Raw genomic sequence first — 27,463 nt, 5'->3', positions numbered from 1 at the left:
TGATAAATGTGGATGATATATTTCCCAAATTTTGTTTTGTGTTAGGGTTGAATGAGACGGATAGAAATAGTTTTTAATGTTTTAGATGGACAATTTGTGGTTTTTTTCCAAAAATTAAACATGATATATGATTAATTAAACTTACTCATTTACAAATGTAATATTTGTGACTTTAATGGTGTTTGAGTAAAAAATATTATAGTATTTTTTAAATAATATTTTAAAATTAAAATGTAAAAAATAGATAAAGATTATTTCGCAAGCTACTTGATTTGTATGAAATCCATCCCACGCTTACTGCATGACCTTTTTTTTCTATTAATATTCCCCATGTTTTATTATTTTTTTCCAAAAAAAACAAAAATAATTAATAATTAAATCCCTAAATTTTGAATATATACAAATAAATTTGCAAATAGTTCCCTTTCACTTTCACCCATCCCCATCTCCTTGTTCTATTCCTCTTCTCCTCGTGCGCACTTCCACCATGCAATGCAACATTAATGGATCCCCATCTCTCCGCTCTATATATACCTACGACAGCCTCGCCGGAGCTCCACCCACTCGCCGGCCTTCTCTTCCCGCCGACCAAGGAGGAGAAGTGGTATAAGTAGAAACGGTTAGTATTTGCAACAGAGTTTTGACTATATATGGAGAAGTCAGCGAAAGCAGAGCACGAGGTGGTGGTGACGGCGGAGTCGGAGGTGGAGGAGGAGGACGTGATGCTGCCGGGGTTCAGATTCCACCCCACCGACGAGGAGCTCGTTGGCTTCTACCTCCGCCGGAAGGTGGAGAAGAAGCCGCTCAGCATCGAGATCATCAAGGAGATGGACGTCTACAAGCACGAGCCTTGGGATTTGCCGAGTAATTTAATAATTCTCACGGCTGGATGTGATTTTGATTTGATTGATCGTGACAAAGTTTGATGAGACAAATTGTGATTGGAGTGCAGAGTTCATGATCACGGCGGGGGAGAAGGAGTGGTACTTCTTCTGCCGGCGAGGGAGGAAGTACAGGAACAGCGTCCGACCGAACAGGGTCACCGGCTGTGGCTTCTGGAAAGCCACCGGCGTCGATCGCCCCATCCAGTCCGCCTCCCACCATTTCATCGGCCTCAAGAAGTCCCTCGTCTACTACCGCGGCCACGCCGGCAAGGGCACCAAGACCGACTGGATGATGCACGAGTTCCGCCTCCCCGACCCCGCCGCATCCACCGCCACCGCCTCCAAGAACGCCGCAACCATGCAAGAAGCGGTAATTTAATTAATGAATTAATATGAATTAAGTATTGAAATCTCGTTTAAAACATGAGAATTTGTGACGAAGATGATGAAAATTTGCAGGAAGTTTGGACGATCTGTAGAATCTTCAAGCGGAGCGCCACCTACAAGAAGCAGCCCGGCAGCTACAAGACCTCGATCACTACTCGGACGAAGTCGCCGACGGAGTCCAGCAGCGTTACCAACTGCGGCGACCCCGACGATTACGTCTCCTGCACCTCCTCTGCCGGTGGATCACCGGCGGATCAGTTGCAACTCCTCCATCGTCATCATCACCTCAACCACCCTCATCCCTACAAAGTCCAAACTACCGCCAACCTCGTCGGCGCCGGCGCTTGGACCTATATCAACAATAACAACGGCGGCGGCCATGCTCTGTTCCCGGCGAACTCGTCGTCCGCCATGGTGACGATGAATGAACAGATCAGCCCGAGCTCGAACGATTTCATGAGAGACAGCATTTGGGACGAGCTCGGTCGGATCTCTGAGTTCTTGGCGGATGACGTTGGATTTCCTTCCAATGATTCTGGATACGCTTCCTACGTTCTTGAGATCGATAACGTGATCTAACCGCCGACGCGCTGGAGAACAATACGCATAGAGTTAAATCAAATTATTAATGCTATGTTTTATCTAATTAATCAAATGTTAAAAGCTCTGCCAATTAATCTCTCTCTTGTAGCTCATAAATTATACATAAATAATAATAATGATAATGATAATAGCAACTTCTCGGCGTAAAGGCTTGGGCAAATGTTGTTGTAATATTATGAATTTATGATGATATTATTATTGTAATTAATATTCAGTTCAATCTGTTATCATTAATTAGGGCTTCACGTGGTACACAATGCATCCCTATTTATTTATTTATTTATTTATCAGAAACACGACCAAATTAATTATTTATAAATCGAACAATTAAGCAAAGTATTTATTGGAAAAAGCTGCAGAGAATTTATTTGTAAAATAAACAATTAATGCCGCATAATGGTCTTAATTTCATAATTTATAGACCTTTTACTTTTATTTTATTTTATTGAGCATTTCATTAAAAAAATCCTTAATAATTAGAAGTTATCAAAATACTCCCTTTATAAAGTCTTTGCCTATGATTTTTTTGGGGTCGATCAGATCGGGCCGGATCAGAATAAAATATAATTTATAAAAAATCCAAATTCAAATTTGATTTGAATATGAATACAATTCAAAACTCCTAAATATGAATCTGATTAATTCGATAAATCCAAATAATTTAATTAAAAATTATTTTATTATTATTTTTTTATAATTTTTATTTTTATCTTAATATTTCATTATTATTATTATACTAATATTAATATTAATATATATCAAAACATCTTAATTTTAAAATAAAAATTAATTTAATCTAAAAAAAATCCACTAAATCTTAAATTCAAATTAATCCAAATAAATTCAGATCAATTCGGATCAATCTAAATCCGATCTAAAAATCTTCGACTTGAAAATCCTCCGATTCAAACTCAATCTATATCTAAAACTTTTCAACTCAAATCTAATATCTTTTAGATTAATTCGGAAGGAATTGACGAATCGAGCTTATTTTTACACCTCTATGTTTTTTTCCCTTAAAAAGACTGTTCCATAAGAAAACTACCGGAGCCTTTTATAAATATTTGATTAAAAGCTGGTGTTTTTTTTCAAAAATGTATTTCTCTTTCTTTTATTTTGATTTTCTCGAGGTACTTCTTTTTCATCTCCGATACAAGGTTTTTAGAGAGAAGTTTGTCAAATCAAAAAGTTGAATAAAAACATTTAAACCATTGTGAACATGAGATTTTAGATTAGGTAAAATTTAAATTTGATTTTTTTTACAAAATTAATAATATAACTGGAATCAGTAATTAATTAATAATAAAATTCGAGTTTTATAAGAAGATTTTTAAATTGTGAAAAAGTAGCAGATTTTTATATCGTGGCATATTAAAAATTACAAAAAAAAAAACTCTAATTATTGAAGATACTTTCGTAACAGAATTTGAGGTTTACCAATGATCGATATAGGTGAGGCGCCGGACCCCACACGGTGATCGGGCACTATGAATGGGAGAACAACGTGTATCCTGTCCTGAATGCGACTTCGTTGACTGCTAATCGACATTGTACACTTTTCGACCTGAGCAAAAGATCAAATCCGTCTGCCATCCCTGATTTCCTTTCGACTCAAAATTGTAATTTAGATGAAAAGATGAATTTAGAAAAAATAATAGTTAATTTTGGTTAAATTTTAATTATGATTCAATATCTAAATTATAGAAGAGATCGAACTGACTAGAGAATCTAAACTCAATAATATAAGAAATTTGAGATTGCAGATCTAAACTCTACAAATAGGGAAGCGAGTCGTACCCTCATTTTCTTCCTATCGGATCTTTGATTTTTTTTTTTTTTTTTATAGATTAAGAGATGATCACAATATAATTATAATATTATAATTCCTCTTTAATTTTATTTTTCTATCTAAATTATAATTTGAATCGAAATAAGATTGAACACTAATCAGAGGCCACCGACACCCACCCACTGCCGGCAGGTGTCGTTTGTTTGTTTCCAGTTCTCGATGATAATATGAAGAAACCAGTGCATTGGTTATGTGGCATCCATTAACAAATCAAAATCCGGAGTAAAGGTAAAATATCGAAAAAGCTAAATAATCATAAGAAAATTTTTCAAAATTCTTTAAGAATTTTTCAGAGACCGTATAGTGTAGATTACGGGGATAAAGATTGGATCACGGAAAGTCTGTTTAGGCTATCCCATTTTAACGAGGAAAAGTTAAATTTTTCTCTTTTTTTTTTCTTTTTCTTTTATTCTTTTCCTTCGTTTCCTCTCCGCGTGCTCGAGCCCTCATCCGACGCCTCCTTGCGCCGAGCCTCCTCTCACGCCCGATCCTTGTCCAAACCGCACGCAACGGTTTCTTTTTCCCCCTCGCGATTAAAGCCATCGGCCAAGGGAAGCTTCGCCGACCTCTTCCTCTTGCCTCTGCCCAACGTCGTCGATTGCCTCTCGCGTCGCCGATCGTCCTCTACGCCGTTGCCCCCATTCGCCGAACAACATTGCCACTGTGAGCCCCCGAACCTCTCCCTCACGCTGCATCACCCCTACTGGATTGCTGCCGCCGATCTCGCCGGTAGCCACCAGCACCGATCCGTGCCCTAACCGTCGTTTCTTCTCACCGGCACCGACTGCCCAAGCCTTGATCAGGCCGTCGTTTTCCCAATCGGAGGCGCCACCTTGCTCGAGTTGGTTTCGGACAGGAGCAAGGAGCCGAGCCCTCTTCCCATCAGCTGATTGTCTGACGCCGTGCCCTAGCAAGCAATCGACCCTCGCTGGAGCAAACTTCTGGACAACACCTGAGGGGATTTGCATTGGAGGTGATCGGCTTTCTGGACAGAAGGTCCTCCCTCCCGAGGTTTAACCACTAGCTTCCACTGTCGATCTTTCCTTCTTCCCCCGCTCGCAGGTGAGTGAGGTGAGCCGCTTATCTTTGTTGTTCCTTTGTATTTGATCACTAGTTGTAGTACTCTTTCGATCTAAGGTTGGGTTACAGATCCAATCAGTAGCACTTGAACCTGTTGGATCCCGGCAAGTGTTGATTTTGGGTATTTGATTTAGGGATCAGTAATTCCAGGTAACTACGGCCAAAAAATTTTTGCAATAAGTTCCTCAAGATTGGAGCAGCGCTAAGACATCAGGAATTGGGTAAGTTTTGTGTTAAGTTGTTATTGAACTAAATACTGAATTGGGTGAGTTTGAGGTAAGATTATTAAATAGGTTTAGAGATTTTATTTAGCTATATAGCTAAATACATTATGTTTGATATCACAGGACTTTGATTCGAGACGGTGTCTCGACGAGGGATCTATTTCGGATACGATCCTCTTATTGGAGGCGGGTACTTTGACTTGTCTTTTTAGATATGTCATTTGATATGCATAGTAATTTTTTTAACAAGTAGTAATGATTATGTTTCATATCTGCATCGATTAGTCACTACCGGATATATGTTACATGCTTGTTTTTGTTTAACTGTTATGTATTTTATGTTAGTACCCACTTGATTATATATGCTCATAGAGGTAACATTGATTTATTTTACCTGGCCTGTGTACCTAGAATATTATTTGATCCATATATCTTTTGGTACACATTTTGGTAGAGATGGATAAGATCAGGATATTTCCATGTTTAGTGTCATGCATCATCTCGCATGATTGCATGCTGTGCGATTGTTGGCTCCATTATTGTTGAGCACATCGTCAGTTACATGGATCCACACACAATCACTCATGGGTTAGTGGTTTTTATCAGACAGAGTGTATTACAGCAGGTTGCTCTGTCAAGGGCTCCGTTGGTCCACTCATGAGTAGTGTGACGCAACGTTATAGCAGGACAGGGATCCCTCCTCTGGACTGGCTCAGGGAGATGAGAGCATTGAGCTCCCCCACTTATGATTTCGGGTAAGGAGGATAAACGTACTCTGACAGCATCCCGTCCACTCAGTCACTCAGGAGCAGTGATGGCAGAGTGCACAGTTGTCACAACCCTACTCACTTGGTCTCACCATCGTGTGTGAGACGGCTGACTGACAGTAGGGGTGACCAGGACATGTTATTGGCATCATACACATTGATGCATTTATTGCTTGTGTTTGCTGCACTTATTTACTGCATATTTGGTAGATGCATATGTTTGACATGCATACAGGATTTCTATACCTCTCGGTTTATTATCCAAACACCAGGTCCTGATTAGTACAGATACTCCTGATTCCTTTCAGTTTGCATTTATCATTCTTAGATCAGGAGACTGTACACATAATTAGTGCTATTTATTACTTATTTCTTACTATGCATGTCAGTAGTTACCCGTTGAGGAGTTGACTCACCTCGTTGATATTACTATTTCAGGTTGAGGTTGTCCGGAGATCTCCAATCGCTAGTCCCCCTACAGAACGCAAGGATGTTTGTTTGGTCATTGGGTTTTTCTTATTATACTATCTAGACTGTGTTTTAGACTTGACCTGGTTTTGACACTTGGATCTTGTATGATTCTTTATTATCGTTGGATTTTATTTGGATATGTTCTGCTACATGTCTGCCTGGACGACAGAAGAGATGAGTTGATTTTATTTGTGTCGTTGTGATTTGAGTTTTATGGGTGTAGTTGAGTAGGATATAAGATTTGAGTTTAATGGGTGTAGTTGAATAGGATATTTGAGATGATTTTCTTATCGTTGTTTTAGTGGATTGTGATACTAAACTGCGTGGTATGTTATTATATTTTATTATTATTGTTCCGACCGTATTGATCGAGGTATATGTGGCCCTGAGGGCATTGTAAGAAGTTTCGTATTATCATCCGTACAGGGAAGATGCTGTCGAAATTTCTTTTGATAGGGACTTCCCTAGGACGTGACAGTAAATGTTGGAAAAATCTAGTATTGCTATTGTGATAACATGCAGTAAATATGAAAAGCAGTTATTGTGATTTATTCCGGATCATAATGGCCATCAATTCGACAAATGAAGAAGGGTGTTACTCTAGCATTTGATAAGCTGCAAATTGCCTTGGCAATAAAGTATGTCAATGTATGTCTCAGCCCAGTCAGCTTCTTTTATCAGCCCTTTTGACAATGAGATTGTTTTTTACCGTATAGCATAATGCTACTACTGCACCAATAAGTTTTGTTGGCATCATCTTCATGGTTATGAAATGCCACTTAATTGAAATTTGTCAGTGTTTGTTTGATTTTTTTGTTTTCTGGATATCCAGACGACATCCTTTTCCATTTCATTATGCAGGAAAATGAAGACGAGAAGTTATCGTACTACAAGCTGAAAGTTCTTTTGCCTCATTCCAATCTTACAATAACCATCGGACAAAACAATCTACAAAAAAAATAATCTACCAGAAATATTTGGAGACTTTGTCACGTTTAAATTACACAAAATTAAATTTAACTTATCTATCGAGATGACATGAACTAATAATATCAGGCTATCAACACGGACTGATTTTACCAATTGCTGAGTGCAAACTGTGTACCGAGTCGAGTAGCAAAGTCCGAGCGGACTAAAGGGTTGGTTGGGTTTAGTAGTTAATCGGTAGCAAGGCTGGCCGAGTTACTGATCAAACTGAAAGTCCGATCAAGTAGTGCGGCCGAACGAGCTAAGCGGCCAAGTGAGCTCGCGGTCGGACGGATCGAGAGGTCGAGCGAGCTTCTGCCAAGCGAGTTGGAGGTCATCTAGGTAGAAAGGCCGAATGAGCGAGTTAGCTGCCGAGCAAGCTAGAGGTCGTCCGGGCAGAGAGGTCGAACCAACGAGTTAGCTGCCGAGTGAGGTAGAGGTTGTCCGGGCAAAGAGGCCAAATGAGAGAGTCGTGCGACCAAGTGAACGTGCAATCGGGCGAGCGAAGCAGCCAAGTGGACGGTCGGGCAGCGCAACAGGGTAATCGAACGAGCGAAATGGCGATCGAACGAATGCAGTCAGTCGAGTCAAAATTGAACTTGAGACTAGCCAGGTGTAGAGGCTGGCTGGGCAGATGAAGCAACCAGGCGAGTGAGCCTTTGACCAAGCGAATCGACCGAGCGAGAAAAGCATAGAACTTGACCAGGCAGGCGAAGCATAGAATTTGACTGGGCATGCGCACTAAATGAACCGAGACCTGCAATGAACGCAGTTTCCTTGAAACAGATTCATCCTACCTCCGACTGTGCTTCGAGGCTTTCCCAGGTCGTCTTTTTCCCATGATACAACAGCTAACCGTGATTTCCACCAAGCACAGGTGATCACGGAGAACTGAACGATACCCGTCTGCTATCACAGACACTCCAATGAGCAAGAATGCACGATAGAGAGAGAGGCGTAGGTGGAGAGTTTCTGCTATTTTTCTATGTGTGTAACCTTTTGCTTGTGGTCCCAACCTCCTTATACAAGAGCTCAGACTAATGGACAGCATTAATGATCGTTTAATGATCATTATTCGCCAGTTGTGAAACGCTAACGTTTCACTCGACTGCATTAATCTTTCTTTAATACATCCGTTATACAAACAGCAAAAAAATTTACGTGGCAAAATGTTGGTTGTTCTACTTGGGCAAATTTTATCTCGATTGGTTTGGCATTCGACGCGCGTAGGTCGTGCTCGCACACGAGTCAACATGATTAAGTACACTCTGGGCCTTGGATTTGCACCCCCAGCGCACCCACACGTGAGAGATAACCTCTCCCCATGCATTTGTTCACATTATCAAAGCATGTGAATCAATATAAACCAACTAATTTGCCTTGAAACTCCCAATGTGGGACTAAAGTTCCATTCACAATGGAGCTTCATGCCTCTTCCATCTCTTCTCCATTCACATATATCCAACAATTCCTCGCATGAATGGAGATAGGGTATGTGATAGCATTAAACAGTTGATTCCAATATAGGACAAGTAAGTTTTATCCTTTGAATTTTTCCTTGTGAAGATCTGTTTGCTTATTGGCTGATAGTAGACGTGATGTCCATGAACTATTCTGTTGTTTGTGTAAGCATTGACATATCTCACAAAAACTCTCCCTGATATAATTTAATTCTTATAAGTGTGTTCGTTCTTGGCCATAAACACATCTGGTTCTATGAAAAACTCTAAGAATTGTGCCTCCAATTTTCTTCGAAGCGGCCCCGCTTCTTTCTCACATAGGTGATCTCTTAAGAATATTTCACATTACTCTTCTTGGATCATTAAAAGTCGCGTGCTTAACCTCCACCCTTCATTGATTCATTGGAGCATTTGTCGATACAATTAGGTTGCCCCTTTGAACCTAGTTCTTGGGATCTCTAGTCTGCATAAGTTGGGTTTCCTTTGCACCAACATTTCTCATCGGCATCAAGTCCATCCCTCGCGATGAGCTTGTAACTAACTTTCTACTTAACCCCTGATTAGTAAATCCGCAAGGTTATCTTTTGACTTCATATAGTATATAGCGATAACTCCCGTTGAGAGAAGTTGTCTAATGATATTATGTCTACGACGTATATGTCTAAACTTACCATTATACAGATGACTCTGTGTCTGACCAATTGTTGATTAACTATCACAATGTATACCAATTTTCGGTACAGGTTTTGACCATCTCGGAATATCTTCTAAAAATTGTCGTAGTCATTCAGCCTCTTCACCACATTTGTCAAGAGCTACAAACTCAGATTTCATCATGGATCTAGTTATTACTGTTTGCTTAGAAGATTTTCAGGATATGGCTGCACCTCCAAGAGTGAATACATATCCACTCGTAAACTTAAAGTCTTTTATATCAGATATCCAACTCGCATCCCTGTATTCCTTCGATCGCAGTAGGATATCTCGTATAGTGTAGTCCATATTTACGAGTATACTTCAAGTACCTCAGTACTCTTGTTATCTCTTTTCAGTGTTCAACACCGGGATTACTCGTGTATCTACTCAATTTACTTACTGCGTAGGCCAAGTCTAATCGTGTACAACTCATCAGATATATCAGACTTTCAATCACTTTAGAGTACTTTATCTGAGAGATACTTTCACCTTAATTTGTTGATAGATGTTGACTCGTTTTATCGGCGTTCATGCCAACACAATATCACCCTTGGTGAATTTCTCAAGAATCTTGTCCACGTAATAAGACCGACTAAGAATAAGTCCTTCTGCTGTTCTAAGAATTTTGATTCCTAAAATCACATTAGCTAAGCTCATGTCTTTCATGTCAAATTTTAAGTTCAACATGTCTTTAGTGGATTTGATTATCTTATCATTACTTCCAATAATAAGTATGTCACTACATATAGACACAAGATGATGTAATTATTCTATGTGACTTTCATTTAGACACATTTATCACATTCATTAATCTTGAATCCACATTCTTTTAAGGTATTATCAAATTTTCCATGTCACTGCTTTGGTTCTTGTTTCAAGCCATAAAATGACTTCACCAATCTACAAATCTTATTTTTCTATCCTGGCACAGAAAACCCATCAGATTGCTACATATAGATTTCCTCTTCTAAATCCCCGTTTAAAAAGGTTGTCTTTACATCCATCTGATGTATTTCAAGATTCTATAGAGCGATAATAGTCAACAATACTCTAATAAAAGTTATTCTCGACACAGAGAATACGTATCAAAGTAATCAAGCTTTTCTTGTTGTCGGTGTCCTTTAATTACCAATCTGGCCTTGTACTTATCAATTGTGCCATCTGACTTCATTTTCTTCCTGAAAATCCACTTACAACCTAGTGGTTTACTTCCTGGAGAAAGATCCATAAGTTCCCAAGTGTAATTTTACAAGATAGATTCTATCTCAGATGCAATTGCCTCTCTCCAGTGAGGTCCATTAAAAGAGTCTACAGTTTCTGAGTAACTTCGGGTCTCACTTTCCAATATGAAAGTGATAAAATCCGATCCATAGGATTTTTCTACTCGAGCTCTTTTGCTCCGTCTAAGCTCAACCTCCACTGCTTCCTCATCATCATCTTCACCCTGTGTTTCATATGCCTGCTTTGAGGAGCTAACATCCTCTCGAGTCTTATACGGAAACACATGCTTGAAGACCGAGGTATTTCTCGATTCTATTATCAGTTCTTGTGTATCTTCGATGTGTAACTCATACATAAAAAATCGATATGCACTGTTGTTCTATGCATATCCAATAAATATGCAATCAACAGTCTTTAGTCTTATCTAAATCATTTTCGGATCAGGCACCAAAACTTTGGCAAGACACCCCCACATTCGTAAATATTTATAAGATGGTTATCTTCCATTCCACAACTCATAAGGGCTCTTATCTATTTTCTTACGGGACACCTTATTTAAAAAGTAATTAGCTGGTAACATAAATCCCCCCCTCACATGAACTCTGATAGTCCAGAACTCAATAGAAGAGCATTCATCATCTCCTTTAGAGTTCGATTTGTCTGCTCGGCAACTTCATTTTACTTGAGAATATAAGGAGCTGTTGTTTCGTGTCTGATCTCATGTTTAACACACAACTTAGAGAACGGTAATATATATTCACCGCCTCAGTCATTTTGAATCACCTTAATCTTTCTATTAAGTTGGTGTTCAACCTCATTTTTATAGAGAGCAAATTTCTCTATAGCTTCATCCTTACTTTACATAATAATATTTTGTATTATTATCTACAAAAGTGATGAAATATTTATTCCCACCACGTGTTGGTGTACCCTTGAGGTCGCACACATCAGTGTGAATTAACTCGAATGGTTCATTGCTTCTTTCAATAATGTTGAAAGAATGACCTTATTATTTTTACTTCAACACAAATCTCACACATACATTTCGAGTCAAGGTGAAATGCAAGTATATTTTGCATATTTATTAACCTACGCAACACATCGTAGTTAACATATCCTAGTCAACTTTACTATTGCGCCAAGACTCTCCTTTAGAAAGGGGCTTATAGACTAGTGAAAAAGATTAAAATGAGAGCTTCATGCCCATTTTCCTCCACAACTAGGTATTTCCCCTAGGTGAGTTCTCACCTTTGCTATAACCTCGAGCAAACTAAGGCCACCTCGGGTGAGCTAATCTCGTCCCTAAGGTACTAAATCCACCTCACTCGACTCTTTTACACCTCGCCAAACTCAATAATCCCTCAAACAATCTTGATCTAACTATAGTCACCTCACAACCTGCCTTCATTCATAAATTATAAAAATATATTAATTAATTTCATACACTTGAAAAAAAAGACTGTTGCATATTAGTCAATGCCTGACAAATAAATTATCTAAATATCTATTAATTATTCTCATTATAATTGCATCAGTTTATTCCATTGAAAGCTCTCCACCAACTGTTGATTATGATTTATGTTGCCAAGTCTAGACTTTGCATGGAAGAATTAAAGAGGATGACCATGTGTACATTTAATATGTGCATGTTAATTAATATATAACATATTCTATGAGGAAGGTATTTGATGCATAAACAAAACATAGCCCTCCAAACAAATAAATTAAGTTTCAGATTCGAGAAAAAAAATCAAAATAAATGACTATTTGTTTATTTTTATAATTATTTATGGCATAAGATATGATTAACTATGTTGTCAAATATTTTATTAAGTATGTGGAAGACAACAAGCTCATAAAGCTCAAACTTGTCTTGAATGACTGATTATTTTAATTAATCTTTAATTATGTCATTTAATTATGTAGGTGCAGTCTTAACTTAATCATCCCTTAGATTTTTTTCCCCAATTGTTTATTTTATATATTTTTTTAAAAAATTTATCATCAGAGTGCTCTTAACTTAGTCATTCCTTGAATTATTAATTTTTTCTTGCTGGATTTCAACATGGTTGAATTCATTAGATTAATTGAGATTTTTAGTGCAATAAATATATATATAGAGCTGCCACCACGGGCAACTCATGGCATTGAGTTGCTCCCACAGCTTGGTTGAGAGCCTATGGTTGCAACCTAGTTGTGAATCGCAACCGCGAGCTCATTACTTGGTTGTCACGAACTCGAGCCTAGCCACAAATTGCCATATTAATGACATTATCAACCATAAAGACCATGTGGAAGTCTAAGTTATTAGAGGAGTTTTTACATGAACCTCTTCTTGAGCACAAGATAATAAATGGCATAAATTTAAATTTAATCGACAATAGAGTCCAAGATCACCTCTACATGGGCCAGGCCTGGGCCCGGGCCCATGTGATCAGACACCCAAGCAGTTCTTTATGCCCTGCTCAAATCTATCCAGTGAAGAGATTGTATCCATTAAACCATCTCTCAACTTTTCTCTGCAACACACAGCAAACATCAACACATAAATGCAACTCTCCTCACTCTGTCAGCGAGGAATTAAAGAACTAAAAGGTTCATTATCACAATCTGGAAGAAGGAAACTGCAAAATGGATGAATTTTGACCTAATAGTGATAAAAAAAAAAGTAAGTAATATACCTATCAGTTTCGATCTGAAAGTTGCAGTCGGTCATCATATTCCCAAGGAATGAAAATGATCTGCAAGGATAATAACATACTTTCATCACGAATATGCAACTGAATTTCAAACCAATCAGCATTACATTTTGACATACTAGAAATTACAAAATGCTTTGCAAGAATTCAAGTTGCCATGAGGTCTATACTTACGGCTACAAGAGCATAAAGTTTACACGACTATTAACCAACTCAACAGCCTGATGTTTGTATGATCTTTTACTAAAGAATTAGCACATTAGAATTGCAATAGGTTTCAAACTGGAACAAGAGAAATTCAACTTTAACACCTTAATGCATTAGCCGAAGTGAGAAATTGAATGTGTACAAAGTTACAGAGAGACTAGACTCTTCGTTCAAAAAAAGTGAAGATAATGCAATACATTTTAGGGGAAGATAACCACATGGCTAAATCATTCTTGGTTAGCTGAATTCTCAAAGTTCAAAGATGATGAAGTTGGATCTGTCAAATAAGTTTCATGACAGCTTCTCGACCATGACTGGTTGGTGAGTCTACCACATATTGCCCGGGAAGTGAATAGCAATAAAGTATTTGAGTTTTAACTCCTATATGAACTATAGTTGACTATGTATCTTAATTTAATCCAATGGAAGCAGTAGTTTAAGGTCTCATTGTTTATTGTAGATTACAATAGTTGACATTAATGTATGCTTAGCAGCCGTGACTCAGGGTCCTTTCCATCTACATGTTAAATTTTCTTCATTGTGAATCCAAAAGCAAGAGCTTAATTTTTATACAACCTTATAAGATCATCAAGAGAAGCTTCAGCCTCCAACTTGACCAGATCATCCTTATCAAGCAAAGAAGCAGCATTCTTTACGACCAATCGAAAAGTGCAGACCTGAACAACGAACTTGGTTATTTCAATGAGATGCATCACCGTTTCTTCTTTGCATAGAAACGTATACTTTTCCAACGATGAAAAGAAACACAGAAAGCAACATCGGATACAAACCTCCACGCCGGTTTGAGATTGCAATTGCACTAAGGTGTTCCTTTGCTGTGGCACACAATCTCTCGATGCCAAATTCAGAAGTCTAATAACCTCCTGAGATTTCTCCCCTTGTGACTCTGCTGCAAGCAATCAGAATAACCAACAAACAAGCTAATGAAGGGGCAAAAAGGGCAAATTTTCAAGAAGGGAAAAAAAAAAACGAGACCACTCAGAAGGCCATATGCGGAGCGAAGCGTCTCCCTCGAGGCTTCAATTGGTGCAAGGACAAATTTTGCAGACTTCTTTTTCTGTTCTCTTAGCCAGTCCTTCGGTCCGGCTTCCAAAAGAAGAAACAAAATAGTCCAAGTAAGAATTCGTCTATCCCGCAGAGCATTGAGGTGAAACAGACTGAATATCTAGAGGATCAGATGGAGGAGATGCGCACGAATGCCGAGGGAGAGGGCCGAGGCCGCGGAGGGGGCAACGACGGCCGCGAGGGAGGGGAGGGCAAGCCATAGAAGAGCTCTTCGACGAATGGATCTAAGAGAAAGAAGCGCTCCTCCACCTTCTTCAACTTCATCTACTACTATTTGCTCGAGCCGAATTGTAGCGGCGCGAGAGGGAATCCATGGCGATGGAGGTAGTCGAGCTTCCAGTATTTGGATAACTCCTGCCCTCGCAGCCGCCATTGATTTCTCTGAGATTTCGGTCCTTTTCCGCATCCAATAACCTATACACGAATCCGACCCGATAGTTCTATTCGGATCATGAGATGATTTATTCGAATCCGGTAATACTTACTGCTTGTTATGAATCCATCACGGCAGCATTTCCGTGACGGACCGGTATATTCTTGGTAGCGCTACAAATCCCTCTCGTAACCCGATCGGGCGGCGACGCTTCAAGGGCTTTCTACGATCGGCTTCTCCTCGTCTCTTACACTTCTGCCTTCGGTGCCATGGCGGCGGGAATCTTCGCTCGGCAAGCTGTACAGGTTCTTCGGAGACAATCGGTACGATCTATCACCTTTTCCTCAGTATAGCCCCATGTTTCGTGATCCATATGTTGTTTTCAGTAATATTGAAGATTAGAAGTTTTTTTTTTTCCCCTTTTACGATTCGTTGACAAACATCAAATCATTCTTCAGTAAATATTTTTTCCTTTCAGATCCTTTTGTTTTGGGATAGTTTCTGCTTCGTTAAGATGTGATTTGGATGTTTATTTTGTGTCTTGTTCGTAACTGATTTTTCATTGAATCTGTTAAAAAGAAAAATCGTTCTTGCTGTGCTCCTTGCGTTTCTGAACAATCATTCGTTCATTCCATGCCGAGTTAGACTTGGTGTTCGTTATTCACTCATCTAGTTTTTTTTTCTCGTATAAGACCAAGCGGTAATGTTGAATCCAGTGAAAACAAGTGGAGATTATGGCAAGCTGACTTTGACTTTGTTTCTCTGCTCCATTCGTGATTAGAACATATGAAACCAGTTCAACGGATTTTTTTTAGCTATTTTAGAAAAAGAAAACAGCATTATTAGTAACATTTCCAATTATTTCCTCACGCCGTATATTAAAACTCACTCACAGATTAGTAAAATATTTTTGACAGTGCCACCGAATAATTGAATCATCAGCACCTAACTTTTGTTATTATAATATCCTATAGTTGATAATCTGCCAAATGGTTAGGATTATAATATGTTTCTAAGAGTTTCCTTATAATGATGGTTTTTTAATCGTTTTGGATACATCTCAAATGATATGTTTACAGGCCTTTTTCTATAATATCCAAATTCGTAATGCTACTCTTCATTGATATCTTAATGGTATGTTTTTGAGTTGACTGAAACACTTGCAGGTGAACTGGTAAAACTAAGATTATTTATAGTGACATTGATGAAAACGTTTTGAAGGATAAGTTATCAGATTTTGACAAACATGTATCTTCAAATTTCAATTGTTTCCAAAGCGTTCATTACTGGTTTCCCTATCTAGAAATGATAGGAAACATGATTTATAACCAGAGACATAATCTTACTCTTAGTGGGTTTTGGGTGATTCACTTGCATAAACCATAAAGCTAATTGAAATGGAATTAATACAAATACCAATATCAGCATCATCATATTTGCTGCATTTTTCATCATTATCTCCCTGCTGTTTTTCCTTGTTGTCCTTTGCCTCTTCCACCACCTCATCATCATCACATCAACCTGTGTTAGTCATAACTATTTGAGGTCAGTTAATGGATCTTCTGCCTTAATTGATATTTATGATAAACTATGTCACTACACTAGTAATTTCCAATCAATTTAATCACATATCATTCCCCCATTATTTCCATTGTTATCTATGAGAACCAGAAAATCAAATTTTGAGCTAATTTGTTCTTGGTTATTTTAATTGCTTGTGAAGTTGTACTGATTAGTTAATATAAAGGTTATTTGCTTTATATGCTATGTTCTTTTTAAGCAATTTTCTATCAATTCTTCCAATCTACATTTTCTTTTGATTAGATATATAGGAAGACTACTAATCTAAGTCAACTTTTTCATGTATTATTTAGGTCCAGGTTGGGCAAGCTGCACTGATAACAAGAAACTACTCACAGTCATTCAGATCAGGCTCCAAATCTCCATATATAACCAAAGGTTTTCTGATTGCCTCAATATGATCGTGTAGATTCCTAATAAGCAATGAGTACATTTCCTGATTAGAAGTTGAAACTGTAAGATAATAAGTGTTTCTTGCTAATAAAATTATTTTGACCTTTTTCCATGACAATCCAACAAAATAACTTTCTATTGATACAATAAATCTACTACTGGTAGTAGCTGGCTCGATCCTTTTGTGCTTTCCATAATGAGAACACGTAACTGAATGGGTGATTTTGGTGTAATTTAACCCTGTACAAATATGAGTTATCATCAGCTAACGCATATCGAAATGACATTTCAATACTTGACTATGACTGTGGACCTTGTGTGTGCGTTCTGCTCATTCCTAAGTGAAGACCTTCATACATGTTAGTTTGATTAATGTGCAATTTAAACATTCTTTGCTGGAGTTGATGATTCAGTTGACTGGGCTGGCACTAACCCTTGGATGGTAGATTGGTAGTCTTGTTTATACTTAAGCAAGCTGATTTGTTCTTTTCTTAATGACAAGCTTTTGTAGGTGTTCTCTAAAATATGCAGTCCGTGCAATTCCTACTATTGTTTCATCATATAGTTTTAATTTTTTTCCATTGCAATCTAATCCGCTTTAACTTTTAGAAGAATGGATAATACTCTAGTTTGCAGTAATAGAAATTCTGGTGGCATTCAAAAATTGTCATATCTAAATGGGCATTTTCCCGTAACTCAGATCTAGAGGGATACATAATATAGAAGTCATAGATTTCTTCATATATTTAATGTGCAGAGGATGAAGAAGAAGAGAAGCTTGCTAGGGACATTGCCAAGGATTGGAATTCTGGTAACCTCTTGTTTTTCTTTCCTCATTTTTAATTATGTGCCGATGGAAACTTAAAGTCACTTTTTTGCTTGTATCTTTTCACTTATTGAACTTGTGATTTCAGTATTTGAGCGTACTGTCAACACTCTCTTTCTCACGGAATTGATTCGCGGTTTAAATTTGACATTAAAATACTTCTTTGAGAGGAAGGTCACGGTAAGTCATCTAATGCTGCTCATTATAATTCCATCTATTTAAGCTGCAGTGGTTAATACTTTGTTGTCTGCTCTGCTTGCAACAGATAAATTACCCCTTTGAGAAGGGTCCCTTGAGTCCCCGCTTTCGAGGAGAGCATGCCCTCAGGCGTTATCCTACTGGAGAGGAGCGGTGTATTGCTTGCAAGCTTTGTGAAGCGGTATTTAACTTTAAACAGTTATGCGTGCATGTTTAATATGACGGTTCTGAGAATATGTATTTTGCTCATCGTTATATGAGTACTAACCACTAAGAGTGTTTTGTCTAACATTTGTTTTTCCTTATCAAAGACCCTAACTAGAATGCCTTTACTATCAGGTCTGCCCTGCAAGAGCAATTACAATCGAAGCTGAAGAACGAGAGGATGGCAGTCGGAGGACTACAAGGTTGTAAGCTCTATAAATGTTCAGTATTCACTTCTGTGCCCTTGTTAACCTTCGATTTGCGATGATACTAACTGCAATCTCGACAGGTATGATATTGACATGACAAAGTGCATCTACTGTGGCTTCTGCCAGGAAGCCTGTCCTGTCGATGCTATTGTTGAAGGCCCGAACTTTGAATTTGCTACTGAGACTCATGAAGTAGGTTTCTGGTTTGATGGTTCCTCCATTTGTGTATCACGGAGCTGACAGCCCCTTTCTTTTCCTTCAACATAAGCACTGACTTGCCAACCTTGCAGGAGCTGTTATACGACAAGGAGAAACTACTCGAGAATGGAGACCGTTGGGAAACTGAGATCGCGGAAAACCTCCGATCAGAGAGCCTTTATCGCTGAAGTATCTTCTTTCTTTCGACTTACCTGGCTGTTTTAAAACTTTCGCCAAGTGAAATAAGGCACTAAATTCATGTAGCTTGTTTCACATGTTTTCTTATCAAGATGCCTGAGTAAAACATCTTGTTCGATGGGTTTTTCTTTCTGGAAAAGCACGAAAGCATGCTTTCTTAAATTGCAGTTTTCAATTGATGATGAAAATTATAATAATTATTTGTCACTGTTAGTTGCTACTTTCATCTAATGATCCACTGCATTGCTTTGCTCTCTCGATTGATTTGTCTCTCTATTTTGCCAATTGGCCGTGGGGCTTGCTTTTATTGGACCTGGAGTTGGTCAAGGTACTGCTGCAGGTTAAGCTGTAGAAGGTATTGCGAGACAACCGGAAGCAGAGGGTAAAATATGAGGTACTTTATTGCTTAGTTTAGTTTTTATGGAAGCTTTTAACAATTTATGGACGGGTTGTGGCATTAGTACTTTTATTTGCGAATTCTTTTATTTAATCCTCAAAATATTAAAAAAAAAAAAAAAAAAAAAGTATCTTAAGAGATTTTTTTTTCTTATTAACTCTTAACTTGGAATTTTCCTTCTTCGCTTCTTAGAATTATATTAACACGTTACTAAAGTATTATTTATTTATTGAGACAATACTTAGGAAGGGTTGATTTGTAGATGAGGAATTACCTCATTCACTTGCTTTCTTCCTTTCTATCTTTAGCTTAGTACAATAGAAATTTCTTTTATTTTCATTGTTTGGAAATGTTTCAACAAATGAAATATTTTTCAATTGATATCAGATCTAAAACCTAAGTCTAAAGTCTTAAGTATCTTATTAGAAAATTTTTAAAAATGAAAAAAAAATTAAACAAAACAAATGAAATTATTAGATTTCTTTTATTCTCATTAAATAAATAAAGTGAAGATAAAAAAAAAGAAATTGATAAAAAAAAAAGAGCTCTTTGTTAGTCATATTCAAAAGAAAAGAAGAAAAGAGAGGATGAAAAATATATTTGATTCTTTCATTTACTTGGGCCACTGGTTATATGCAAGAAGTTTCGGATTTAATACTGATATTTTAGCAACAAATTTAATAAATCTAAGTGTAGTGCTTGGTGTATTGATTTATTTTGAAAAGAGAGTGTGTGTGATAAGATATTTATAAGAGATAGGGAAAATAGTAAAAAAGTGCACAATCTCGACGAATTTCTTTTGAATAAATTAAGAAATTATATATAAGAACCATAATATTTTATGATTTATTGGTAAATCCATTTTGATTATCTATCAACCAATAATGTGATACCTTTAATATGATTAAAGTTAAATTGTTTAAAGTCCGGATAAAATATGGTATTCTTTCTATCATTAAGTTAGAAACCAAATAGTTAAAAAAAAAAATTTAATAATTATTTGATTTTGATATATAACACTCATATCAATAAATAAATTGAAACATTTACAAGATAAAAAATCAGGAACTTTGTTTCCTTTTTTTATCTAATGCCGAATCGACAATATTCCAGAGTACAATTAAAAAGTTTTTTAAAAAAATCTTTAGAATTTGAAGGCTTTGGGTCGTGTTAATTGAGTTCCTTATAACTCAATTAATCAAAATTAATGAATTACTATTAGGATTTATATTGCAACATGTCAACATCAACATGGCTAATAATTTGTGTAAAAAGTGTCAAAAAGTAAAGAGAAAAATGTTAATACAAAGAGAAGAAGACAAGGAACATTATTGGGCAAAATAATGGATGGGCAGTGTGACTTTAGAATGTTTTTTGTTGTTGTTTATTTTTCCAATCGAATTCCAAATAAATGGTAGCTAATGTATTTTGTCATGCATTAGTTACATCTTATTCATATATTACATTAGATGCCTTGAGACCGAGTGTGATGGTTAAATTTTTTTTATGATAGATTAAAGATCTAAAGTTTAAGATTTAGTTGCGGTACAGGGTTTACACGTTTGCTGATTTATACAAAGAAAGTGAAAAGAGTTTTTTCTTGAGAATATGTATTATTAAAATTTAATCCATATATTATTAGATAAATTTATCATCTTCTAATCAATTAAACAGTCCGTGAGGATATATATTACACAAATATACTGGCCGACCTCTAAAAGGAGAAAAGTTCTTTCTTGCCTAAGTTATTTATGTAATTGAAATGGAGGGCGGTTCGGTAAATTTAGATATCTAACGCATAATCCTGCAAAACTCGTGATCTAAAAAATTCCCCTTCTTAATATATCAGATTCCATGGGCTTTTTCATAAAAGACAAGCAAATATTATATTACGTGTATTGCAGCTGGGGGCTCCTCGTCTTTACTTCACAGCAAAACATGCTCTTCTTCTACTGCCAACTCCTCCTCTTACCCCTCCTCCTCCTCCAGCCGTCTGCCGAGGCGGCAGCCGGAGCCGTACACGCCGAGGAGCATCGTGCCCTTATCTCCCTCAAGTCAGCTCTGTCTGACTCCGTCGCCGCCGCCCTCCCGACCTGGGACGCCGCCACCGACCACTGCTCCTGGCCCGGCGTCTCCTGCGACAGCACCGGAACTGTGATTTCCCTCGACCTCTCCGGCGGAAACTTCTCCGGGCTCCTCCCCGCCGACGTCACCCGCCTCCGCTCCCTCCTCCGACTCTCCGTCGCCGCCAACTCCCTCTCCGGCCCCATCCCCGCCGAGCTCTCCCTCCTCCTCCGCCACCTCAACCTCTCATAACATCTTCAATGGCTCCTTCCCGCTCGCCCTCGCCCGCCTCTCCCAGCTCCGCGTGCTCGACCTCTATAACAATAACCTTACTGGACCACTTCCCCGTGCGGTGGAGTCCATGCCCCTGCTCCGCCACCTCCACCTCGGCGGCAACTTCTTCTCCGGCGCCATTCCCCCGGAGTACGGCAGCTGGAGATTCCTCAAGTACCTCGCTCTTTCCGGCAACGAGCTCACCGGCCCCATCCCCCTCGAGATCGGTAACCTCACTGCGCTGCGCGAACTTTACATCGGCTACTACAATAGCTACCAAGGCAGCCTCCCGCCGGAGATTGGCAACCTCTCTGCACTAGTCCGCCTCGACGCCGCTAACTGCGGCCTCTCCGGCCTCATTCCGCCAGAAATGGGCCAACTCCAGAACCTCGACACCCTCTTCCTTCAAGTGAATGGCCTCTCAGGCGAGATTCCGCCGGAACTTGGCCAACTCAAGAATCTTAAGTCCGTCGACCTCTCCAACAATGCGCTCACAGGGGAGATCCCTTCGAGCTTCGCCGAGCTGGGAAACCTCACTCTGCTCAACCTCTTCCGCAACAAGCTCTTCGGCGCTATCCCGGAGTTGATTGGCAACCTCCCCCAGCTCGAGGTACTCCAGCTCTGGGAAAACAACTTCACAGGAAGCATTCCCCGGCAGCTCGGCACCAACGGACGCCTTCAGCTCCTCGACCTTTCGTCGAACAAGCTCACAGGCTCCCTTCCCCCGGATCTCTGCTCCGGCGGCAAGCTTGAAACTCTGATCGCCCTCGGCAACTTCCTCTTCGGCCCGATTCCAGACTCGCTCGGCCGCTGCGAATCCTTGAGCCGAATCCGAATGGGAAATAACTACTTCAACGGGACCATTCCTAGAGGCCTATTTCGCTTGCCGAATCTGTCTCAGGTGGAGTTCCAGGACAACCTCCTCACCGGTGGCTTCCCCGACACCGGCAACTCCACCATCTCTCCCAATCTCGGACAAATTTGCCTCTCTAACAACCGTCTTACAGAGCCTCTGCCGCCGTCCATCGGGAACTTCTCCGGCCTCCAGAAGCTGCTGCTGAACCAGAACTCATTCGCCGGCAGCATCCCGCCGGAGATCGGGAGGCTGCAACAGCTCTCCAAGTTGGACTTCAGCGGGAACCAGTTCTCCGGCGCAATGGCGCCGGAAATTAGCACTTGTAAGCTTCTGACTTTTGTGGACCTCAGTAGAAATAATCTCTCCGGCGACGTTCCGGCGGAGATAGCCGCGATGCGGATACTGAACTACCTCAACCTGTCGAGGAACCATCTCGAGGGCCAAATCCCGGCGGCCATCTCCAGGATGCAGAGCCTGACGGCGGTGGACTTCTCTTACAACAACCTCTCCGGCGTCGTCCCTAGCACCGGCCAGTTCAGCTACTTCAATGCCACTTCCTTCGTCGGCAATCCTAACCTCTGCGGCCCTTACCTCGACCCCTGCAAGCCAGGGGTCTCATCAGCCTCTTCTCGCGCAAAGGGTTCTCTTTCAGCCTCCTTCAAACTCTTGCTCGTCATCGGCCTTCTCCTCTGTTCCATCGCCTTCGCCATTGCGGCCACCGTCAAGGCCCGGTCTTTGAAGAAGGCCAGCGAGTCCCGCGCGTGGAAACTCACCGCATTCCAACGGCTGGACTTCACCTGCGACGACGTGCTCAACTGCTTGAAGGAGGAGAACATCATCGGCAAAGGCGGCGCCGGCATCGTCTACAAGGGCACCATGCCCGACGGCGAACAGGTGGCAGTCAAGCGACTTCCGGCCATGCGACTCGGCTCGTCGCACGACCACGGCTTCAACGCAGAGATACAAACGCTAGGGCGGATTCGGCACCGGCACATTGTGCGATTGCTGGGTTTTTGCTCCAACCACGAGACCAACCTTTTGGTGTACGAGTACATGCCTAACGGGAGCCTCGGGGAGGTTCTCCATGGGAAGAAGAGCGGCCATTTGCACTGGAACACAAGGTACAAGATCGCCGTGGAGGCGGCAAAGGGCCTCTGCTATCTCCACCATGATTGCTCGCCGCTGATCCTCCATCGAGACGTCAAGTCGAACAACATCCTCTTGGACTCCAACTTGGAAGCTCATGTGGCCGACTTCGGACTCGCCAAGTTCTTGCAGGACTCCGGCACTTCGGAGTGCATGTCTGCCATTGCTGGTTCTTATGGTTACATTGCTCCAGGTGATCGATCACCTTTTCATTCTTTTGCAATATATCCAATCTACTACTGCTTCGTTTGTTCACATTCTACAATTGTGGAATTTCGATCGGGGCGTAGAGTATGCATACACCCTCAAGGTGGACGAGAAGAGCGACGTCTACAGCTTCGGTGTGGTCCTCCTGGAGCTGGTAACCGGAAGGAAGCCGGTGGGCGAGTTCGGCGACGGAGTGGACATCGTCCAGTGGGTGAGGAAGGTGACAGGCTCCAACAAGGAGGAGGTGAGCAAGATCGTCGACTCCAGGCTTGACGCAGTGGTCCCCATCCACGAGGCGATGCACGTGTTCCACGTCGCAATGCTCTGCGTGGAGGAGCGGAGCGTCGAGCGGCCGACGATGAGGGAAGTCGTGCAGATCCTCGCCGAACTGCCAAACCCACCGCAGAAGCACGGAGAAGAAGATTCCGCCGCCTGAAATCTACCCTCCTCGGAGTTGCCGCCTACCCAGGAAGCTCTTTTTCTTCATCATCATCGACAACAACGACAAAGACAACAAGAAGGCTTGACTTCGCAACTGGCCGACCTTCTAAGCATTTAAGAGTTCCCCTGTTTTTGGATTTGAAATCGTTTGACCGCTGCTTGGTTTTGTTTTTAGTGTGATGTTGCCAGTACTGTAAGGTTTTATTTTCTTCCAGTAACTAACTAGCTAGCCTAGTAGCAATGATCTCCTGTGATGGAGAAATAGAATGCAATGGGCTCTCTGTTCGACTTCGATAGATTTTAGCTCACTCACTGTTCGACTATGCCATGTTTTTTTTTTTTTTAAAATAAATGTCCTGCGGCTGCTCATCTCGCCAAAATAGGACCCTAGGCCAATCAATGTAGAAGGAAACATTCGGTGGCATGTAGCTATCTGACTGAACAAGCTTAACGCTTTGCTTTATTGATTGATTGAATGGCTGAATATATGAATCCTCCATCAGTGAGGCAAATTTGGCACAGAAAAAAAAAAATGCAATTTGAGCTTTATTGATTAAAGAACACTACCTTTTCACTCAGAATGGAGTATCAGTGTAGCAATGAGATTTACTGAAAAAGGTCACTATGACTAAGAATGAATGGATAGAGTTTTGATCAATTTCATATATCAAGAAAGTGTCGTCCTACCGTGACTGAGTCAATTTGGTTGGTGGCGTTTCGAGCTACTAAATTTTCTTAAATTGTAGTGTCATCCCTATGTCATTATCAATTAGTAGGGATGTAATCGAGTTGAGTTGAATTCTTGAATATTTGACCTTTACTCGTTTATAATCGAGACAAGTTCGAATTTTATTTAACGAATATATTCATGGCTTACGAGTTTATTCAAGCTTTTATCGAACCTAAATGAACTTAATAAATATAAATAATAAATTTAAATATTCATTAAAAATTAAATTATATATTTAGAGAAAATTATAATATTATTATTAAAATTTATAATTTTATTTTAATAAATAAATTTAATATATTTGTCTATATTTTTCATAAGTAGAGTGTAAAATCTATAAATTTAATATCAAAATTGATGTGGATATTGCTTGAGGACAGAGAGGGAATAAGGGGGAAGAAGGAGGGTAGTTTGATCATTGGGCTGGAGTAGGGTTCTTGTTTGAAAGGCGCACTGTTCATCGTGTACGCGTTTGGGGAAGGGGGGGGGGGGGATCCTTGGTCCGCCGCCAGCCAAGGAGAGGCCTGGGCCTGCCCCTCCCATGCCCTTCGCCAGCAACCGACGAAGCCGCCAACGTTGCCCTCCTCCTCGCCTCTACCTCCTGTTCACTCCAACGCCGTCACCAGGAGGAAGGGGGCTTCGAGATGTCTTCGTCTTCCGCCGCCACCTAGCATTGCTGACTCACGTGGCCTCCGTAGGGCACCGGACGGGTCGGCGCTGCTTGAGCCCCTCTTCTTTCCTGTCGTCGCTACTTCTCACCCTCCTCTGCTTGGCGTTTCCTACATGCCGCCACTCCTTTATCTCCTTGCCTCTTGCCAGTCTCGGCACAGTAGCCTCTAAGCGGCACCGTCGCGCGCTTCACGCCACGGCCATCGCCAGGTTGAGGAGGGGGACCTTCGTGTCTTGTTCCCCTCACTGACACCGCCTCACCAGCACCGGCAGCCTCCATCGCCATACCGCGCGCCAGCTTCCAGCGACAGTCACCACCTCACCCAGCAACCGCTGATGCATCCTATCACCGCTGTCGCCTCCGGCAGTTGTCACCGACGCCTCCTGCGGGTGCTACTACCACCGTTGTCGTCGCCCCTAGCAACTACCACAGTTGTCCCAAGCGAGTGTCGTCGTTGCTCTTCGAGCAGCCGTCGCCCAAGGGGTTACGCTTAGTACTATTTATCTGGTTCGGCCTGCGAGCCGAGAGGGTGTTTGGCCTGCGTGCCGCCATTGTATTCCGACCTTCGTGCTCCTATTCTGGCCCGCCAGTCGATGTTGTGATTAGACCGCTCGTTAACTTGCAGATCCATGTCGCGTCCAGCTTCAAGCCACCGAAGCCAGCTGACGACTCGATCAGTATCCTTGGTCCGCCGCCAGCCAAGAAGAGGCCTGGGCCTGCCCCTCCCATGCCCTTCGCCGGCAACCGACGAAGCCGCCAACGTTGCCCTCCTCCTCGCCTCTACCTCCTGTTCACTCCAACGCCGTCACCAGGAGGAAGGGGGCTTCGAGATGTCTTCGTCTTCCGCCGCCACCTAGCATTGCTGACTCACGTGGCCTCCGTAGGGCACCGGACGGGTCGGCGCCGCTTGAGCCCCTCTTCTTTCCTGTCGTCGCTACTTCTCACCCTCCTCTGCTTGGCGTTTCCTACATGCCGCCACTCCTTTATCTCCTTGCCTCTTGCCAGCCTCGGCACAGTAGCCTCTAAGCGGCACCGTCGCGCGCTTCACGCCACGGCCATCGCCAGGTTGAGGAGGGGGACCTTCGTGTCTTGTTCCCCTCACTGACACCGCCTCACCAGCATCGGCAGCCTCCATCGCCATACCGCGCGCCAGCTTCCAGCGACAGTCACCACCTCACCCAGCAACCGCTGATGCATCCTATCACCGCTGTCGCCTCCGGCAGTTGTCACCGACGCCTCCTGCGGGTGCTACTACCACCGTTGTCGTCGCCCCTAGCAACTACCACAGTTGTCCCAAGCGAGTGTCGTCGTTGCTCTTCGAGCAGTCGTCGCCCAAGGGGTTACGCTTAGTACTATTTATCTGGTTCGGCCTGCGAGCCGAGAGGGTGTTTGGCCTGCGTGCCGCCATTGTATTCCGACCTTCGTGCTCCTATTCTGGCCCGCCAGTCGATGTTGTGATTAGACCGCTCGTTATCTTGCAGATCCATGTCGCGTCCAGCTTCGAGCCACCGAAGCCAGCTGACGACTCGATCAGTATCCCGATCAGCTCATCCATCCATTCAAGGGCGCCCCCCCCACCCCGGGGCCAGGGTACGTTCTCGTACTCATTACTTATTTTGTTGCTTCATTTTATGCGACCACTTATATATTTGTGGGACCCACCTCGAGCATCGGGGTACCGGAGACCGGGGCAACCTGGTCGCTGGCTACAGGCACTATTGACCAGAGGACTTTGGACGACTTGGTTAACACAGGAGATACGGTCAGCCTTCCAGACACGTCATATCGGCAGGTCAGTCTTCTCAGCTTCCTGACAGGATCAATTTGGCGTCGTCTGTGGGAACACACCTAGTATGGAACGTGGAGATGGACGACGCCAAAACTTTCTATCATCCTCAT

At 41.3% G+C, this 27,463-nt stretch overlaps 3 protein-coding genes and 1 pseudogene across 4 annotated transcripts; 3 read left to right on the top strand and 1 right to left on the bottom strand.

The window, feature by feature from the left end:
* The first annotated feature begins 495 nt into the window (after window positions 1–495).
* LOC122005793 (transcription factor JUNGBRUNNEN 1-like) lies at window positions 496–1,976 on the top strand. Its single transcript, XM_042561000.1, has 3 exons — window positions 496–864; window positions 953–1,254; window positions 1,344–1,976. The coding sequence occupies exons 1-3, from the start codon at window positions 651–653 to the stop codon at window positions 1,848–1,850; spliced, it is 1,023 nt and encodes a 340-aa protein (XP_042416934.1). The 5' UTR covers window positions 496–650; the 3' UTR covers window positions 1,851–1,976.
* Window positions 1,977–12,879: 10,903 nt separating this feature from the next.
* Window positions 12,880–14,977, bottom strand: LOC122005795. 2 transcript variants are annotated; one of them, XM_042561002.1, is made up of 6 exons: window positions 14,730–14,977; window positions 14,511–14,621; window positions 14,306–14,424; window positions 14,091–14,191; window positions 13,290–13,349; window positions 12,880–13,127 (listed from the first exon to the last, which is right to left on the bottom strand). In XM_042561002.1, the coding sequence occupies exons 1-6, from the start codon at window positions 14,971–14,973 to the stop codon at window positions 13,043–13,045; spliced, it is 720 nt and encodes a 239-aa protein (XP_042416936.1). In that variant the 5' UTR covers window positions 14,974–14,977; the 3' UTR covers window positions 12,880–13,042. The 2 variants fall into 2 exon arrangements, with proteins under 2 accessions (XP_042416936.1, XP_042416937.1); XM_042561003.1 differs by having other exon boundaries at window positions 14,306–14,421.
* A 136-nt stretch (window positions 14,978–15,113) lies between these two features.
* Window positions 15,114–18,977, top strand: LOC122005798 (NADH-ubiquinone oxidoreductase subunit 8). Its single transcript, XM_042561004.1, has 8 exons — window positions 15,114–15,296; window positions 16,848–16,932; window positions 17,705–17,758; window positions 17,862–17,953; window positions 18,039–18,152; window positions 18,311–18,378; window positions 18,465–18,576; window positions 18,675–18,977. The coding sequence occupies exons 1-8, from the start codon at window positions 15,243–15,245 to the stop codon at window positions 18,768–18,770; spliced, it is 675 nt and encodes a 224-aa protein (XP_042416938.1). The 5' UTR covers window positions 15,114–15,242; the 3' UTR covers window positions 18,771–18,977.
* Window positions 18,978–21,018: 2,041 nt separating this feature from the next.
* LOC122005790 lies at window positions 21,019–24,472 on the top strand (annotated as a pseudogene).
* The last annotated feature ends 2,991 nt before the right edge of the window (window positions 24,473–27,463 follow it).

This window comes from Zingiber officinale, chromosome 7B, assembly GCF_018446385.1.
Source record: "Zingiber officinale cultivar Zhangliang chromosome 7B, Zo_v1.1, whole genome shotgun sequence".
NCBI lineage: Eukaryota > Viridiplantae > Streptophyta > Magnoliopsida > Zingiberales > Zingiberaceae > Zingiber > Zingiber officinale.
The sequence above is the reverse complement of the archived record's forward strand: the minus strand, read 5'-3'. Positions and strand labels throughout refer to the sequence as shown.